Source organism: Xiphias gladius, chromosome 15, assembly GCF_016859285.1.
Source record: "Xiphias gladius isolate SHS-SW01 ecotype Sanya breed wild chromosome 15, ASM1685928v1, whole genome shotgun sequence".
NCBI lineage: Eukaryota > Metazoa > Chordata > Actinopteri > Istiophoriformes > Xiphiidae > Xiphias > Xiphias gladius.
The window spans coordinates 7,976,393-7,996,891 of NC_053414.1; the positions used below are offsets into that span (position 1 = coordinate 7,976,393).

The 20,499-nt window shown below is 42.7% G+C and overlaps 1 protein-coding gene across 1 annotated transcript; it reads right to left on the reverse strand.

Annotated features, from left to right (window-relative positions):
- Nucleotides 1-1,667: 1,667 nt before the first annotated feature.
- LOC120800415 lies at nucleotides 1,668-15,966 on the reverse strand. The gene is made up of 9 exons (XM_040146505.1): nucleotides 15,819-15,966; nucleotides 14,803-15,072; nucleotides 14,352-14,684; nucleotides 12,631-12,758; nucleotides 6,243-6,468; nucleotides 5,073-5,342; nucleotides 4,622-4,954; nucleotides 3,490-3,747; nucleotides 1,668-3,310 (listed from the first exon to the last, which is right to left on the reverse strand). The coding sequence occupies exons 1-9, from the start codon at nucleotides 15,886-15,888 to the stop codon at nucleotides 3,138-3,140; spliced, it is 2,061 nt and encodes a 686-aa protein (XP_040002439.1). The 5' UTR covers nucleotides 15,889-15,966; the 3' UTR covers nucleotides 1,668-3,137.
- Between the last annotated feature and the right edge of the window lie 4,533 nt (nucleotides 15,967-20,499).

Consider the following 20,499-nt stretch of genomic DNA (forward strand, 5'->3'; position numbering starts at 1 on the left):
TTGCCTAAAGTTTCTGGTGAAAGTGATATGAGCTTACAAAAGCCTCATACTATAACTAATAAATAAAATAGGTGAGAATTGATACCAACACAGGTTGTACTCACCTCCAACCATCTCGCTAATCTTTCCGGTTTCATATGGGTCAACCCCTAGAATGTGAATTATCCACAGAGGCATCGTAACCAGCCTCGGGCACCGTCCGCGGGGCACAATTTAACTTTGATGCTCACGTGTTGATGGGAATTGCCACCGTAACATAGAAGGAGAGGCTGCGAGCAAGCACGAGAGCCCATTTTGCCTACGGGGAGGCAGAGCTATCGACACGCTCACTGACAGTGAGATCGGTCGATCAGTTTACGTATTGGGCTCATTTAACAAAGGGTGGGACACCGACGACCGCTGGGTTAAGAGCAGGGATGTAGTATTCCAAAAGAAATAGTGGACCTAAGTATTTACTAAGTTCTGTTACTGTTGGCTGAATACATTTGACAAACCTGCAATAAAACTATATTAGAGCCTCTCAAATAATAAGTTTTGAAATATAAATAGTTAGCTAATGTGAATTTTTCTAATGTTTTTAGAAACATTACTGATGTAAATAAACCTCCAGCAGCTTTAGAAAAGTTTAGCGACTTCGACTGGGGTATTATTTAACATTACTCCCTCCCTGTATCGAGACCAATCCATCAGACAGTGGAAGCAGTTTCTTATCCCGTGGTCTCAGTTTTTAACTTTTTTTGGACATGTACAGTGGAGTGTCTTATTCCCAGGGTCCAATGAAGACCTCTCAAAGCCCGTGACAGAACGAATGTGCTATAACGTTGCAAAATCTCATAGACTAGCAGGAGGGTCACACGGTAGTTACGCTATCCTGTGAAAAGAGGCTGACAGATGCTCACATTTCAGATTGTTCATGCTTTCTTGATTATGTTACAAACTCTTGATTATTAATGACCACTACAGATACGTGTGATTATTTGTCGATCCGGTTATATATACCGTATATATACCATATATGTATGGGGCCCGCATTTAGGTGCTACACCACTGGTTGAGACGGCTCTATTGTAAAGCCTACAGTTAAGCAAATGGACAGTAGTTTGATGGCAGTGCAGATATTGCAGGTTGAGATTTCATTAGCTATGACAGGAAGACACCATCAATAGTTTATCTATTAAAATAAACTGTTCTTTATGTCCTCTTTCTTTTCCTTCCCTCTAAATTTCTTCCTGTAAGGGAAAGGAAAAGAAAGAGAGGGCATTGTCATGCCTGGGATTTACTCGCTCCACCTTAAATTGTCTCTGCAGTGGAGTTTCCTGCAAAGGCCTCGGAGAACCAGAGTTCTGACGAAGACTCTCACAGACAGGGAAACTGTAACTACTACATCCACTTGGGGTTTCCTACACTTGCCGTTTTGCCACACTGTAAAACAATCTTTCATTTACGATGAAGCAAGGCCAGATTCTTACATTGGATAACTGGAATCTAAGGCCAATCTAGATTCTTTAATATTTTAAGTTGACATATTTAGAAGATAAAAAGCGGATAATGTACTGTTTTTAACATGCTGGTGCATCAGTATTGTGGTGTTTTAACACTGTCTCGTTTATTTACTGTTAATAGACAGTACCTTATTCCATGAAACTACTTTAGAATGCAATAAAAATGTCAATGAGAGGGATTGGGAAATGATACCATTTATTCATGCTTTGTAAATAAACTTATTCACAGTGTATAATTCTTTATTGGAATTCCATTGTGAAATTCATTATGATACAGATTTCGCTTGTAGAAATTCCTCTTTTCTATTGTCACTCAGCTTGTGCAACAACAAAGTGCACACACATAGACATATCCGGAGTATAAGCGCATACACAAAGGAACTGCTGATGAATCAGTGGCTGTGGGTTATTGCAAGGTCATGCTCCGGCTTTAAGCGGGTTTAACACAAGGCTGTGAAGTTCAGTGTTAGGATTTTAACAAAATATGGAACTTACTATATGTACCACTTCTCTAAATAAAGTACAAAAGTCTTTTCAGTATCATGACCAAAATAAAATAGTGAAAAACAGTATAACAGCAAGTTCACCTCAACAAATGAACAATATATAAATATGTTAGCATGAATGTAGTTTTTAAGTTTACGTGAAACTGGTCCTAAAACTTCTTTGAAACAGAAATTAAAAATAGACATTAATCTAATGAATTTTTCTCTAAATGTGCCAGTGTTTGTCAGAGGCACGACGTTCTAAAACCATTAAGGTGACAGTTCAGAAATACAAACAGACGACAGTAAGATGCAGAAATGACAACAGAGATACAAGAGCAGAAGTGTTTTCTTGAACGACAAACCTACTGAGAACCACAGGCCCATTGTGTCCGGACCGAAATCGAGGCTGTACATGAGTTCAAGCACAAGACTCGTGATATTCTATATTTTTCTTACTCAGTTCCCATGGAAAAACCCTAAACAGTGAGCTTATCTTACTCAAGACTAGATCACCAACCAGGTAAAGCAGGCAACTGTCGTGGGGCTCCACAGCATCATGGGCCTCAAAGACCCCAGGTGTCTGTGTGGCAATTATTTTGTGGTAATTGTTTACCAAAAAAAAAACCCACAATTATAAAACTTAAGTGAGCCCTAAGGTGGCTTAATTGAAATGGAAAATTACTTCTGTGCTGCTTCCTTTCACCGTTCCGTCTGTGGCCTAAACCCTAAGCTTATCTGTGTTAAACTTGAGATACAGAGACTTCTGGTGGGATTAGGCTAAATACAGCTGTGCCTAACATTAAACCGAAGCTCCTGCAAACACAACAGTTGGGTATAGGAGAGGAAGTGACCATTCAGTCGTTGGTCCACTCAGTACTTATGTTACACAAGTCGAAAGAGGACCTCGGCTCTTTTTTTAATCACGTTATGTTGGGCATTTTCTTTCATCATCATCGCATCAGATAGCGTCACTAGACAGATGACGGAAAATGAAGGCGAGAGAGATGGAACAAAGGCCCCCGGCCAGGCTCAAACCTCGGACGTTACAGTTGATGGTCGGCACCTTAAACTCTGCAGCTAACCATAAAACAGCTGCTCCAACTGTCCATGAATACTGTCCATACCGATTTCACACCTTCCCACGGACTTACTCCGTAGTGGGCAATGCAACGTGTTGTGCATTAAAACGAAAAACGTCCTTCAGATTGTACCGTCCCGTCCGGTGAAGTTTGTAGTAACGCCTGACGCCCATCGTCAGGCCGAAGATAACCAGAAGACCAGCTATTAGTACCCCGGCTATAATGTATGGGATGATGTTGGCTGCGGAGAATAGGTCGAGGGGGAATGGGTAAAGAAAAAAGGAACAGAGAATAATACACGTCAGACCAATGCGAAAAAATACCGAAGCAGTACTGAAAGCAATGTTGTGTTTTTTTCCCAATGACTCACTTCCCAGTAGTCATAACCCTGAAGACTGGGCAGGACAGAACTGATCATACCTTTGATAGTCACATTAAAAATCCCTTTGACTGCCCCCAGGTTGTTGCTGACATTACAGATGTACTGGCCTCCGTTCTCAAAACCTGCGGATCTGATAGTGAGAACACTGCTGTTGGAGGGCGGGAGAACGGGTGGTGGGACTATCCAAGTGTACGAGGGGCTGGGGTTTCCCACAGCCACGCAGTTCAGTTGTAGCGGGTACCCTTCTGTGACCGTGATTGGATCAGGATGTGACGGTTCCTCTAACTGGGGCTTATCTGTGCGTTGATGGAGGGAGGGAGGGAGAAATACAACAAGTCATTACAGCAAAACGGAAACAATTTCTGAAAATTAAACAGCTTATCCATCGACACAGTGCACTGTAAAAGAGACAGAAAACCTGTTCCCTATCACAGTGCCCGAGTACTGCCCATAACAGGGTGTTGCCCTTCACTTTCAGTTTATGCTACTATATACTTTTAATCAACTACATTTCAGAGGAAAGAGTGTTACTTTTCGATCGCCTTCATTTATTTAACAGCAGTTTGCAGACCAATGTGTGGCATACGAAACACGGCGAACACGAATGTCAGTACAAAATGTCAGAGCAATCCACCCAGTAGTTGTTGAGATATTATTATTTAAGTCTGGACCAAAGTGGCGGACAGCATGGCTTTACAGTGTCGCACCGCTACACTTACACCTACAATAACTAACTTGTTTGAGGCTTGGGAGCAGCAGAAACAAGTTTTAAACCCAACATTGACACGTTATCACCTTTTAGGTTGATGCGGCGAAGGTGATCCAGCAGACATGAAATAAAATATTGATTTGGAGTGTTTCTGACCACCTGACAAATCTCTAAGAATCAATGTGGTCCAAGATTTACTTTCCTATTAGCTCTACTTTTGTTCTCTACAAATGCCGAGGAAAACGACGCTGATGAGAGCAGTGAAGGTCAGCCAAACCAGTAAAACCAGCAATGAGATGAAAGGGTAACAGCCAAAAATACTTCTTCCAAAACTCCAAAAGAAGCCAACGTGATAACCAAAGAGAGCTGTTTCTTTTGTCGTAGACAAAAGACAAATCTTGCCTCCTTGCTAAGTGCAAAACAGCAACATTGAGATGTGTCGACTTTGTTGTCAGACTCACAGAGGACTGTGGCGGTGAGCTTTTGTGACGACACCAGTGGAGGATGCTGCGGTCCATCGGGTCCCAGCTCTAGCTTGGCCTCGCACCAGTACTGGACTCCATCATCCTCTTTACTGGTGCTGATGTTCATAGTGAAGATCTCAGTCACTGGTTTCTTGTTTGTGCTGTTCTTGTACTGTGGTTGACCCAGTGGCGTCTGCCCCCTGTAGAAGGTCACGGCGAGGTTTCCAACGGGGGCAACGCGCTGTACTTCACACTGCAGGGTGTAATGATGGCCCTCAAACATCGGCCCAGAGTGATCAAGGAGGCCGATGGACACGCCGTCTGGAGGCTCTGTGGAGACGGGGAAGAAGAGACAAGCTGAGAGAGACACACAGAGGGAAGGACAATCAAATCAAGCTCGAGAGTATAGATCCCGTTAAGTGTTTTGTTCAACATCAAGGTAACTTACTGTATGCAATTACAGGCAGGACGCTGCAGCACTGGTAATCAGAAGCATTCCTATAAAAGCACAGGGCAGATGTGTCCCACTCAGTCATTCTGTCCACCGTCCATAAAATGGTGGTTCCGTTTTTTGTAAGGACTCCCAGAGCTTTTTCCACGTCAAACACGTCGTCGCGACAGGTGGACTGGCACACGGAGCAGGTGGCGCTGGTGGGGTCGCCATGCTTCACCACCAGCCTGGGTGGGGTGAACACGGGCTTATCTGCACAGTGTTCGTCTGTAGGGAAAGACACGAAAAGGCTGTGATTTTAAACGGTTTGATGCAAAATCAGCAACCAGATACACTATTAAAGCATGTTAAACATTCAAGAAAACAAAAGTTAATTAGTGCTATGTATCCTGTCACTTTTTTTTTTTAGTCATTCTATGTATAATTGAACAAACTCCTTAATTGCTCTGATGGTATGTTGCCAGGCAACTTAAAAGGGCCTATAAACCTAGCATTTGCAGTTGTCCTGCCTTGATGTTATTTGCCACATAATCTTGTGAGTATTTTACATGACATTCACCCAAATGTACCTGAAGGTGTCGGGGCAGGGTGTAAGAGTTGTTCGACACGACGTCGAAACTGTTATTCCTTCGCACTCTGCTGGTAATCTGAGTTTACACAGTCACGTTGTTCCGATCGATTTGCTTGCCTCTAATCAATCCCCGAATCCACCGATGAGGTTACGGGTCCTGGGGTCTACGGCTATTTTCCGGCGGCTCGCCGAATATTACAGATTCACTCCCAGAACTGACTGTAGCCCAGTACTGGTGAGGCAAAGATATCGCTATCTCGGGTCTACGCTGTGCGAGTTTCTGCAACCCGCTCCAGATCCAGATGTCGTTCGATTACTATTCACGAAGTACAGTTCTGCCAGAGGAGGGTGATTCCCGAACCTTCATTACTACAGCAACTGTATAAACGCCATGCAACACTATAAAGAACACTGCAAAGGCTGCATCATACGCTACAAATACATACAATACCACAGGTCAAACAAAAAGTGATTCGGCAAACACGCCGTTAAAAATGAAAGTACATGGGCTGATAAAAGGGGAGACGTGTTTTAAGTTGGAAGTGTGAAAGGCGTATAAAAAACAAAACAAAACAACAACAAAAAAGAAAACTTACCGCAGCTGGACACTTGGAAGTCGCGCAGCAGATTCGCCAGACAAGCAACCAAAAAGATAAAAGGGTAAAACATCGCCTCGTCCGAGAAATGGCTGAGCCCCGCGGCTGCTCGGGGGAGAGTCCGTCTGAAACCGAAACGACGTGAGAGCGCAGCAGTAAATGAGGTTCGCGGTCTCAGCTCGACGTTAAACAGAGGAGGAGGAGGAGGAGGAGGAGGGGGGGCGTTTTATCTCTGGCTCCCGCGATTAAAAAAAAAAAAAGAGAAAGAGAAAGAGAAAGAAAAATGTCCCATCGTCACCGGCCTGTGGGGCTGTAAGTGAAAATGAAAATAGCTCGCCAGGAGCGGTGTGATCGCGGGGAAATCCTGGTTCTCTCCGCGCCCCTGCTGTGGGCAGTCACCGTGAAATGAGTGTTGGCTCACGGATTTTTTTTTTCTTTTACACGCCTTCGACTCCTGGTGTGTAGGCAGATAATGAATATACGTGTACTTCCCAAACGCTAAATAGGGGGACTTCGAGTAAACGGTTGCCGCTCGGACTCCTTCGTTCCTCTTTGCCTGCAGTGACCTGATGTAAATTCCCTAGAAATACATGTGACTTGGCGTAACTCCGACCTGAGTGGGGCGCGATCGGACACCTAACCAGAAAGACCCGCGTGGATGGGCAGGCGCCTAGGAGCCGTTTTTAATACCAGTCAGCTTCGCAGGTCAAATCAAAGTAACGAATAAATACCACAGCGAGAAAGTGCAGTGCTTCTCTGTAACAAGGTATTGGAATTACAAGTTCCTCACAATTGTACTTGAGTACAGCTGAGTCATTTTCGTCCGCTCGGGTCCAGACAATAGAGCAGAAAGTTTTACACGGTCTGGACTTTTGGTTTCGATGGGGCGGGGGGGGGGGGGGGGTTGTTGTGGTCTGGAAGCAGCCTTCCCTTATCTCTCCCCCGAAAATCCTGTTTCCTCCCCTTCCGAACCAGGATAAGTCACACTCCAGAAAAAAAAAACAACTTTTCACATCAGGGGGGTGGAAATGTTAGTTACCTTGGTCCTGCCTCCGTATATGTGCGTCCGCTCCCTCCCTTCATACTCCACGTATCACGTCCCAAGTTTTCCTCCTCATTTGCTCTTCGTCACTGCCTGGTTATTTTTAAGTCTGTCATTACCTCCGCTCTGAACCCCCCCCACCCCCACCCCCCAGGAGTCCATATTGTTAACAGCCCCTCGGTGTGAGGAGAAGAGCAGCAGAGCCGCACAACCGGATCGCACGCAAGGGGCCTGTGAGGTGCGACTCCCAGCAGCCGGCGAGGGCCGCCGGGAGAAGCCGTGGTGCACTGCAGGTCAGTGATTTCAACGCATCCGCAACGACACCAGGAGCCACTTTTCTAACGCGCCCCTCTTTATGCGGGGTCAAGTTGTAACTACACTACAGGTCATGAATGCGTTGTGTGTCAGTTATAACGCATTCATATTTCAAAACTGCGGGTTGCCAGGTTGTGAGAGAGGCCTTTGATTTGACACCTCGTTTCTTATGAAATGACTGGGTGAGGGAACTGGGAACGAGGAGTCACACGCGAACAAAAATGACACCTCTCTGGCTGAAGTCAGTGCTGAATGTACCCACTGTGAATATGCTTTATCCCTCATTGCGTTACACATCGGCCTTTCCTCGGACACTGGATGTCACGCGCAAGCGAATGAATTCACCGTGTCGAGCGCAAAGTATCCAGAGGTTTCCAGTTCTGCACTGAAACGCAGACGCGAATCCTCGTAGTAAACGTAGAGGCCCTAAGCGTTATCATGAGGAAGTGGATCCCTGGGTGACATTTAGGTGGTTTTCATAGGAAGTATTAACAAACGCGCTTGCTCTCGAGCGAGCCGACAGCTAAATTTGTCGTTGACGTCAGCTGCAGTGTCCGTGTTGCCACAGTGTCACGTGGGCAGTGTAGTAGTCGCTGAGGTCATGTAGTTTAGTCACAAGTGCCAAACTATTCGGAAAACTCATTCACAGGACACATTATTAGTCATCTCACCTGTTTATGCCGCGTTCCTTGTTTTCTTGGGAAAAACCTGAAAATGGGCCTTTCCTGACAGCATTTTAATCCGCAGCGCTCCCTCCACTTCTCTTTGGGGCTTTTATAAAGGAATAAACAGTGAATGACAACCTACAATGACCCACTCAGGTCTGCTTGGTTACATTCTTCTTAATTTTGTATGCATTGTGAGCATACCGAGCCCAACCTGAATACACCTCAGCAGGTCAGTCCTCATTGACGTCGCTGTGCTCTACCCGCCTGTAAAACTAATTGTTACTCTAAATCCTTTATCCTCTCTGCTGTCCACCTTCCCCATTGTTCAAAGTTTTTTTTTGTTTTAATGATTTTTTACAGCCTCATTACATTGTGTCTCTTTTTAGATTGTTTTTTTTTTTCTTTCTTTACCTATCTATTACCAGTGTCAATTTAACTAAACTGTGATGAGTCGAACTCTTCCCTTGCCATTTCGGGCAGATCTCTGTTCTTGTCTGTAGCACATTGTTCTCTTCATTCCTTCGCATCGCCCTGTACATTTGCATTTTTGCACAAAAAATACTGTAGTTTGCCTATTTTGTGACATGTACATTTGAAAACTTGAAATCTAGTTCTGTATTTTTTGTATATTTGAATTTATCTTTTATATTTCTTTCCTCTAATTGTCATGTTTCGCATTAGTCTTTTATTAAAAGAGCAATTCTAGACACCATGGGCAGGTGCTGGTTGCACTTTGCTTTTACCACCGGATTCACACCTCAGATGCTCAACATAAGTCACAAATTGCTCAGCGCTTTCATATTAGAAGTTAGTTGAGGTATTGATAGCATGTCATAAGGTAACACACTTGTTTTATTCCTTAATAAAGACATCAGAAGAAAAAAAAGTTATATTTTCAGACAACGTCATAATCAGGTAACGTTTATATATTATGTTGGTCCCAGTGGTAGTCTGAATAAAGACACTGCAGCAGAGAGTAATGCAGACCTGCTGGTTGGAAGAGAAAACCTTAAAGCTGTTCTGAGTTTTACAAATACCACAAAAAGTAGAAATAATAATGTGAATAATGTGCTTATTGATAATAATAATGAAGGAAGCCCCAAATACTGTGAATTATACAAACGGCTATGCCTAAAAACTGTGGTGCAAGATGAAAACGCTGTTTATTTTCTGAGTAACTCAGGGAGGAACTCATCTTTCCAATGAGAGGAAATGGACTCGGACAATTATGCTTTGATTGTAATCTCAACTCAAAGGGGAGATTGATTAAAATGCTCAAATTTTATTCCTATCAACTTATGGTGTACATGAACAAGAATAATGAAAATACTGTATTTAACTGAATAAAACACAAATATGACGTATTCACGTTCTAAAAACGTAGGAAAACAATAATGGCAATGACATTACACTTACTGACTGTGTTCTTTATAATCGTTTTTGTTTGTTTAACTTAACAGGATTTTAGAAATACTGAGATAACGGAGCTCCTCTGATATTTCCATTTTTCACTTTTATTTTCTGTATTTAGTTCACCATAAATTATTTTTATGGGTTTTTATGATTTGGCGGCCCATTTTAAAGCCACGGCAGTACCTGAAAAATCAGTGAAACCTGTGTCTCAAACTTTAAACATTACCAAAAAGTTTTATGTTTCAGGTCAAATGCAGCTGTTAGGATTCTTACCACGTCCAAAACAGTTGACACAAAGCAGGGGAGGGGAATATTTAATTCTCAAAAAATAATATCACATCAACATTTATTAACTGTGAGGATCTCAGTAGTTTGCCATTTGATTTTAATATCATACTAATAATGGGGAAAAAAAACCTTCAGAGACAAATCTACAGCATGGTCTGCAAAATGGTCAGAAGTAATGTAAAGAGTGAAGGAATTGTAGCAAGTGGGCTTCAGAGTTCAAAATCAGTGGCACGATCTTTTAACAGAAAACAAAAAGTGACCCGTTTGTTAGGTATTTAAATAATAAGAAAACAATAATAACATCATGAGAAACTAGTCGGCAACACAGGGACAACATCCCCGACTTTCTGATTCTTTTTATTATCTATATATAAGCTCATGAATATAGAATTTACCTTTAAACCCTCCACTACTGTCATATCAAATAAAAGGCTAAATAAAGTAGTTTCCATTATCTTTCAAGGGGTGAACTGAAAACTTTAAATGACCTTTCTCTTTCTCTTTCCAACATTCCCTTTCTCTTCTTGTAAACTGTGTAAATATTTCAATCAACATTCACACAAACAAGTTCATCATCCTGTAGCAGGGCAATACCATACTCCGGTGTTGCATCAGAGGGTTTTACCAGGCCCTGGTGTAGTTCAGCTTTTCCAGGAGAAGACATGGGTGTGAAAAATGATGCAAGTGCACATTAGCTACTGTATCTGTGTGCCCTGTCTACACTGTGATCTTGAATCAAGAATGGAGAATTCTCTATTCTAATTAATTGCTGATGAGCATGACCATAAAAAGGGTAAAAACAAACAAACCCCCCCCCCCCCTCCCAAAAAAAAAAAAAAATAACAACTGCAATTAAAGCCACTAATTATTTTATTCTAGCATCTTTAAAATTGCTCTGAAGACAAAGGTCTTTAAAATAAAAAAATAAAAGAGATGGAGGGAAAATCCAGGTGAAAATTGGTGCGGCCCATGTGCTGCTTTTAAGCACATTCATCGTAAGGGGCCAGTATACCGCATCAGAACTGCTTATCAAATAGAGAACACCCCCCCCCCCAAAACTATTTCTGTCACTTTTCATGTGCGCAACCAATGCAACACCCGGACAGTCTGGTAATATGTGCGATTATCCCAGTACTTCAACTGTGTCGCCCTCCATGACGGCCGGCTTTTCACCCTGCCATTCAGAAAAAGTGTCAACACTTGATTTCCGACGTGGTCGGACAACACACCGTACAAACTAGTCCCGATCGAGTATGTCCCGGCCCTTGGTGTCCCCTTGGTCAGATCCATTTGGGTTTTCCGAAGCAACCGCTGATGCCAAAATTAAGAATATTCAAATCCTACACACGGTGGCATGAATGTTACAACATATTTTTATCCATGCTAATGCCGTGACAGTCTTAAGATGTCTTAAATTTAGATTTCGATATTCAAGGTATAAAAATGTCTTAAAAATGTCTGGAACCCAGAGGAAGAACGTGTTTTGTCCAGCTTCCGATTTGAAGGCCGTGGCGGAAAGAAAACCAAGAACGCGGGAGGAGGCGATGCAGGCTCGGCCGTTGGGTAAATGTTAACGCAGGGATGACGTGGGCGGAAGGACAACAATTATCTTGGCCGGCTGAAAACCATCCAGCGATTCATACGAGGCGCAATGTGAATTTTTGCGTCAAAACACCCAAACTTGGGACGATGGGTCGTAAAGCACTGGAGTCTCACGTACACATTTTGGTGATCATAGGTCAGAGGCTTGTAGCGACTGGGGTTGTCAAGTTGTCTCTACAGCGTTTATTAGATGGTAAAGGCAGAGGGACATTCTTTTCCATTGGACTGGGTCTACCGCTGTACAGTTTTATTTCGGTTAATGAGAAGGCAGTTATGTTAGCTAATGTGCACTGAATATTTCTGTTATTCAAATTCAATGAAGCTCAATAAAAGGTGTCTACTGTGGCTCAGTTTGGCAATCTCGCTTGCTCTTGTGATGGTGGTATTTTTTTCCTGTTCGAGGTATTAAAAAGGTCCTAAAAATCCTTAAATGTGTGCTTTAAAAAAATATGCAGGTACCCTGCAACATGTACTAGGATTGGCACAGCATTTGGTACAAACGTCCGCTGCTCCCGGATCACGCGTCCCAATGATTTTGGCGCTGTCCTGACTTTTCCTCTAGTGCCACCGTCGGGCCAAGATTTTAAATTGTTAACGTGGCAAACATGCTTACATATTTTATGCCGACGTTAGCTCCGCTGTGCCTCGTGGTGGCATTTCTTTCCGCTCCATACAGAAGTGTTGCAGCCTGGGTACAGCCTTGCAGAGCTGCTAGCATGCCTGTAGGCTTTCACTGATTTTTAATTGTCAGTAAAACATGGCAACTCTAACTTATCACAGAATGTTCTTATTACAGTGTGTTCTGTTTAAACATTTTCAGAAAAGCAAAAAAAACCAAAAACATTTAAACACTGCTCACTTACAGGATAGTGCCTTAGGTGGTTAAATATGAGTATTACATTGTAAAAAAAAAGAAGCATTCTTACACAGCAAGCTGCCGTCTAAGTGCATCTGGAGGACTGACTCTTGACATCAGATGTGAGCTACATACCTTCGATTACATGTTGTTTTTCTGGAGACCAAAAAAAAGCTCTCAAATTCTGGGGGTATGAACTCAGACCAGAACGGGGAGTAAAAGCATGAAACACATTCCAAACTTGTGAATCTGTGCGGTTAGCGCTGTTGATATAGTTTCTGAAGCCGAGGTTGCGGTTGTTGGCGGCAATCCGGTCGAGGTTGACTCCAAACCTACGGACAGACAGACAGTTGACGTGGGATGCTGTCGATCAACATCTTTATATCAACGAGTGACATCGACCGCGTTTTCTCTTTTGTTACTTGTTTCCAACTTTCGATTGGTCGGGTGTATTGGTATCGCCCACCTGTGACAGCAGCTCCTTACATCATCCATATTTACGTTACTGTTGTCAGTAAAAAAATGTGGAGCCCCGAAACTGACAAAAAGGCAGTAAGAAGGTTATCAGACGAGTCACAGATACAACTCTAAACATTAACACAATGTACTGCAAGTTGGATATTTTTCAAATCAGTTGGTAAAAACGAGAAAAGGTTTTTGTTTACTTCCCTACCTCAAACCATTAGTTAAATTATTCAAATTTTATTTTTTAGCTCTTCAGTTTTCCTCTTCTTTTTTGGTCTTTGCGCACAGTTAATCATCTATCTATGTACTCAACACTTCCTGTTTTTCCTCACCACATTCGTAATTTTCCTCACCCTTTGCCCTGGACATCCACACAGACTCACTCATCTCATGGGGAAAAATTGGAATGTGGTGAGGAAGAGGGAAAGTGCCGAGTTGGGGGGGGGGGGGCAGAAATAGGTTTTAAAAATTCCGCACGTGGTAAGCCCAGGGGGAAATGGCCCCATCTCGCAATATTAAGGGAAGTGATATAAAAAATAATAATAAAAACAACAACAACAACAACTGGATCGGAACAGAAATGTAATGGGTTCCCGCCTGGCCGGTGCCCCATCCCCCCCACCAAGTTTGGAGCCAAGCGCTTCAGCGCGTTTTGCCTAATCCGGCTGACGAACACACGAACCAACCAAATAACCAACCAACCAACCAACCAACCAACCAACCAACCAACACAAACAACAGTGAAAACACCACCTCCGCGTGAGAGTGGAAGACAAACAGTAGGGTAAAATAAACGTGGTTGTCATTTATTTGATGAAATCAGGAAGGCACCAATTATCGATTGATTCAGCTGCATTTTCGAGTCTCGGGATGACACATTTGCGGAGGTTCAGGTGGAAAGAGGGAAGAAGCGGGATAAAATCTTAGCGTTGACAGCGCAGGGAGGGGCAAGAGGCGGGAGGGAAATCCCACACCAGTGCGACGGGGAAGTGAAAGGGGTCATTACAGGAAAGGCCTCGACAGTTTGGGAAACAAGCGCGTCCACCGCCTTTTCCCAGAGTTAGATGAGAAGAATGATGCCGCGCTCCTATTTGACACCGTAAGGAGCAGCTCCAGTGTCAGTTTCATTAAAAAAAATTTTTTTTTAAATTCAGTTAATCCATCCGTCAGTTTTTCTGCTGTTGACCTAGGTCGCAGTGATTGATGAACTATATTGCTAATAATTATTCTTATACGAGGCTGACAGGTGCAGGAAAAAAATGGGATACAAATGTCAATAAAAGTCATGTACTTAAATAATTGAAAGCCTTATCGTCCCTATTGTTTTTCCCTGATTCTTTGACAGGTGTGACCGTGAAAAAGGCAATAAATTGCATCCTGGGATTGAAAAGTGAAAGTCAGGGTTTTGGTACTTGGCTCAGTGCAACACTGAGATGTGTCGACTTTGTTGTCAGACTCACCGTGGACGGTGGCGGTGAGCTTTTGCGACACCGCCACCGGAGGGCGCTGTGGTCCTCCAGGTCCCAGTTCAAGCTCGGCCTCACACCAGTACTGGACTCCATCATCCTTTCTACTGGGGCTGATGCTCAGAGTGAAGATCTCAGTCACTGGTTTCTTGTTTGTGCTGTTCTTGTACTGTGGTTGACCCAGTGGCGTCTGCCCCCTGTAGAAGGTCACGGCGAGGTTTCCAACGGGGGCAACGCGCTGTACTTCACACTGCAGGGTGTAATGATGGCCCTCAAACATCGGCCCAGAGTGATCAAGGAGGCCGATGGACACGCCGTCTGGAGGCTCTGTGGAGACGGGGAAGAAGAGACAAGCTGAGAGAGACACACAGAGGGAAGGACAATCAAATCAAGCTCGAGAGTATAGATCCCGTTAAGTGTTTTGTTCAACATCAAGGTAACTTACTGTATGCAATTACAGGCAGGACGCTGCAGCACTGGTAATCAGAAGCATTCCTATAAAAGCACAGGGCAGATGTGTCCCACTCAGTCATTCTGTCCACCGTCCATAAAATGGTGGTTCCGTTTTTTGTAAGGACTCCCAGAGCTTTTTCCACGTCAAACACGTCGTCGCGACAGGTGGACTGGCACACGGAGCAGGTGGCGCTGGTGGGGTCGCCATGCTTCACCACCAGCCTGGGTGGGGTGAACACGGGCTTATCTGCACAGTGTTCGTCTGTAGGGAAAGACACGAAAGGCTGTGATTTTAAACGGTTTGATGTAAAATCAGCAACCAGATACACTATTAAAGCATCTGAAGCTGTAAATCCACGGTTATGTTGTGGCAGATCAGCCACAACTTTAAAACGGGTGACTGGTTTTAATGTTGCGGCTGACTGGTGCATATACAGCTGTGTATAGTGTGTAAAAGAAACTTTTGTACATTTTAATTTTACATGATGTAGTTATGTTTTTATTTATCCAAGACATTTGCTTGGCTCTCATCAATTAATCAGTGAATCGATTTATTCGTTCTTTCAATTAATAACTTAGTTTCTAATTCCATAAAAAATATGCACTGACCAGGTACTAATTGCTAACCCATTTTCCACTGCTATTTCAAAAGATAACAATAGTTATTGTTGTTATAATAGTAAAAATATTAACTACCTACTTTGTGTAGCTTTGCAGGAACAAAATTAGTGCATAAATAAAAACCAGACGGATTAATGTCCAAATGGACAATAAAATCTCCCTGTATTAAAGTACGGCTTGAATTGTAAAGTTGCTTCCTTTAGTTCTTAAGACTAAAACTCAAAGGTTGTTGTTTTTTTCCTTTTCCTGTTGTTGATGTATTTTTGGAACAACCGGTTCTGATCATCATAGTAATAATTAACAGTCTAATTTACACAGGGAGACGCCTGATGACAATAAAAACCCCTTTTTAAGGCGGATTCAAGATGGCAAAACCACCTCACTTACCACAACTGGAGACCTGGAAGTCGCACAGAAAACTCATCAAAGAAACCACCAGAAGGATGAAAAACATCATTTTCTGTCTTAAGAGAATAACTGGGAGCAAAAAAAAAAATGGCCGAGCGCAAAACCCCAAGGTGGTCAGAAAACCAACGCACTATAGGAGTTCGCTCCCTCTGCTGAATTTTTTGTGCTGCATTGGAAAAATGTCGGCAGCGCAGCACCGTCATCAGTGGTTTTTGCGGCCGTGTCCTCAAAGTTGGCAACTTCCTCAAAGCGAAAGTGAGGCATTGTGCCGTTACAGGGCCAGGGAGCCGTTTTTAGAAGCAGGTCAGGAGTGTTTATAGGCTTCCCCTCATCACACAATAGGGGTGCTACCTCCATTAGCTCTATGCTGCTCACTCTTAGCCTAATAAAGAAAGAAAATAGATCAATTTTTATTTTGTTTAAATAAATTTCAATAGTAGCCTGCGGATTTAGTTTTGAATTTCTTTATTTTAATAACGGTTTATTTATTTATTTAATTTTTAAGCAAACTGCCCACTTCAGAATGAGAGACAGCCATGACCCTACTAGGACAAGTATTACATGTCAACCTAAGGCCAATTCAAGGAAGGCCTGACACACAAAAAAACAAAAAACAAAACATGTCACGCATCAGCAAATCACAATGGGTTAGTACAAAACGTCCTCATTCAAATTAGAGAAAGAATCCACAAAATACAAATCTGGTTCCACAAATAAAGGAAGCAAAATTAATTCCAAATAGCTTTCAAGTCATTGTCAGAAAAATAATGTGCCATGACGTGAGCCATCACCGATGTTCTTAGGCACACCTGTGTTTTTCCTGTTGAAGGAAATGCCCAAGTCCCTGTTAAGGACCAAAAATATGTAAATAGCATCAACATTACAGCTAGAATCAGATGACAGTAAACAAAGCAACTGAATTGAGTCACCTAGAAGCACGTAGGTCTACTGTGTATAAAAGACACGCTATTACTCTGCTGGCTTCTCCCTGACAACATTTTTTCAGGATCTTTAATAAAAGGATGTGAGATCCGATAATTCTCTTGACAGTGTCGGACACATGTTATTCTCAGCATCGGCTGTGGGGGTTCGGTCCCCAGCTCCTCCGGTCCACGTGACCAAGCGTCCTCGAGCAGGACACCGAACCACAAATTGCTCCCGAGGGTCACGGCAGCTCGCTGCCACCTGGGTGTGTGCGTGCGTGTGTGCGTGTGCGTGAGAGAGAGAGAGAGAGAGAGAGAATGGATGAATGGGAAACAAACTGTAAATTGTTTTGGATGGAGTTGTATAAATAAAGCCATTTTTTCCCAGTCCTATCAAGGCGAAAAGAGATATTACACGATAACCATCTGCGGAGGTTCTGACTTAACTGTGTGTTTGGACGTGAGTAGTAATACTCACACTGAATCCAACATGTTATAAACGTTCTCCTCTTCACGTCTGTTGACAAGCACTGGTCCTAAAACCAGCTTGAAGAAGCGAGCACTTTCCCGACACGGGACGCTCCCGCGCATTCTTGTCTGAATATGCACCCGAGGTGCTGAAGACCCCCAGTGTGGGTGCTGGGGCGGGAGCCCTATCATGGCCGGTTAGACCTCTGTACTGGTAGAAGGTGGGTGAGCTCTGCGCTGCTAATCAAGTGAGATCCTTGGATGTTCTACCATTGAAAATGATAAAGGTGTCATTTCTCCCACCCTACCAGGCGCGACAAAGTTAACAGGAGACCGAGGGAGATGAAAGGCACCATCTGTAGATCATTTGTCTTTAATTTTTTTTTTTTTTGTCTACAGGATGTCAGAAAATAGTGAAAAATGTCCATCACAGTTTCCCGAAGGTCAAGATGACAACTTCAAAGTCCAAAGTACAAAGACATTCACTTTACAATCATACAACTTCCACCTTTTTCTTTCAAAATGATTCATAATGAACAATTTGTCACTAATCACTGCAGCTCTTGTAGTAAGACCCCAATAGAAAGTAGTTCCCATGAAGTCGATGGTCCAGCATCATTTGCGTGATTTTTGAATTTTTCAAGTACCACAAACACAAACTGTATTCATTCCCATTGTAGCTTATTGTGGCAGATAACTCAAAAAACTGAATTTAAGTAGTACACCCTTAAAGCCCAAGGTTTTTCCTGCTTGCATTAAATGGCAAGTCACACTTTGGAAACAAAAATGTAAGTTACGTGTGACTATCAAGGAAATGTGTCTGTATTTGGGTCAACCCCAGTGACATGAATGTGTACACAGCATTGTTTTTGCACCACCCTTCCTCCCTTGCCACTAATTGTGTAAGCTTAAAGGCCAGCTACCTACTAACCACCGATATATCTCTCTCACACACACACACACACACACACACACACACACACACACACACACACACACACACACACACACACACACACACACACACACACACACACACACACACACCTGTGCATATAACGTCAGTGGGCAGGTCTTGGAACTTCCAAAAACTTTCGACAAAAATGGAAAGTTTGTTACTTCAAGTCAACAAAGTAGAGGAAGTTGTGTGGATGTGTGCGCAGGACTATCAGAAAACATTCCTCAGCTCCCCGGGGATCTTTGTCACTCCGTTTCCTGACGCCCATCCGGCGATACCAGGCAAAGTCTTGTTCACAACCGTGCGCTCATTTATTCCTCACCAGTCCCTATACACTTTCAACTGCATTATTCTTATTAACTCTGGTTTTTTTTTAAACATACTCTTATGTTCATCCCCCCTCTCAAGGCTACAGAGGGGGAGGACAGAACTCCGTGTAGGAGAAGAAATATTAAGAGGTTTTTTTTTTTTTTCACCACCAGCGCGAGCGCTCGGAAGAGAACGAAAAGAGCCACGACCAGAACAGAAGGAGGCGTCCCGTCCGCTGACCTTTTCAGCTTCAAGGGGAATCGTGGGATGCAGTTTGTGGAAGCAAAACAAACTTACAAAACGGTCTGAACCGTGAAATTATGTTACCAGGCTACAAAGAACAAGCTCTGCGGACATCAGCGACCAAACATCCTCAGTGGTGAAATATAACTAAGTACATTTGCTTAAGTACAAATCTGATGTATTTGCACGTTGAGTCTTTTCTTTTCATGCCACTATATGTTTCTACATTTATCTAACAGCTTCACTTACTGCACACATTAAGACTTTTGCATATAAAACATAGGGAGAGGTTATAAATTTTTTATAAATTAAACATTATACACATGTACAGCTGAAATAATTAGTTGATTTAAGTCATTTTTCCTGCAAAGATACCAAACATTTCGTGGTTCCAGCTTCTGAGGTGTGAGGATTCGCTGCTTTTCCTTTTAATTATTTGAATATTTTTAATTCATCTGTGATCATTTTGAAGTTTGGGCAGTTGGTTTCGACAAAACAAGCTTTGTGAAGGTGTCACTTTGGCCTCTGGTGACGACACCGCTCACAGTTTTCTGAACTTTTACAAACCCAACAGTCAACTGATTAGTAGAGAAAATAAATCATTAAAATAATCATCAGATGCAGTCCTAGAAAAAAAAAAAAATATTTAAAGTTAGCTCCACCTCAACCAACTACAACAGTAAAATGTTGCTTACACATTTATGCATTTCTCTGCATTGAGTACTTCTACTTTTGATACTGGAAGTACATTTTCCTGATCATTCATACATACTTCAGCTTAAGTAAGATTTTCAATGCAGGACTTTTACTTGTAACAGCCTGTTTTTTTTTACATAACTAATGGATCTGAATCCATTTTACATGTGAGGCAGATTGCCTTATAAAAGTGGACTCGTGCTACACAGATTCTGTGGCCAAATTGGCCGTACTGCCTTAATAGTTTCCGTATTTTTAAAAACCCATCCATGACACAATTGTTATTGGGGTTTCTGTGTATTTAACAGCCTTCTGCCTCCAACCCGAATACAATGAAGTTGAATGGTGTTACGTTTTTGGTTCTACAGATACGCCAGAGGCTCTGTGAGGCTGCACCCCGGCGGGGCGGTGCTATGAATTAAATGCTAACATCAGTCTGCTCACGATGATAATATGCTCACATTTACGGTGTATTAAACTAAGATGCTCACCATCTTAGCTTAGCGTGTTAGCATGCTAATATTTGCTAATTAGCTCTCAAATAAAGCAAAGTAAAATAAAATAAAATACAAATACATTACATGCATTATTATGCATTCTGATACTTGTAAAAGAAAAAAATCAGATTGAACTTACAGTAGATGCGTTCTCTTCAGTTGTTACTTCAGATGTGCCTTCGACAAATAAAAATGGAAACCTGAATAAAGAATCATAACAAAGACGGAGGCTTCCACACAGAGCATGAGGGGACGGTTTGACTTTAAACCACAAGCGGCGCTTGGGCATCAGTGGAAATGCTCAACCTTGGCAGAGATCATATTTGGCAGAATGGCCTCTTCCGTATTCTTCCAGTAAAAACCCGCGGCCGAATTCGGCAAATTACACCCCGTGAGGAAATTCACTTTGCTCCTCCTGAGTCTGAAGTTCAGTAAATGGCCAGAGACTCCTCTCCGGCGCTCTGGCATTAGTTTTCAAGGGGAGACTAAGCAGTTAACCCTGATACCCTGAGCACTGGGGCAATACATTCAGGTTGTTCTTGTCACCGCTATTTGCCACAAATTTT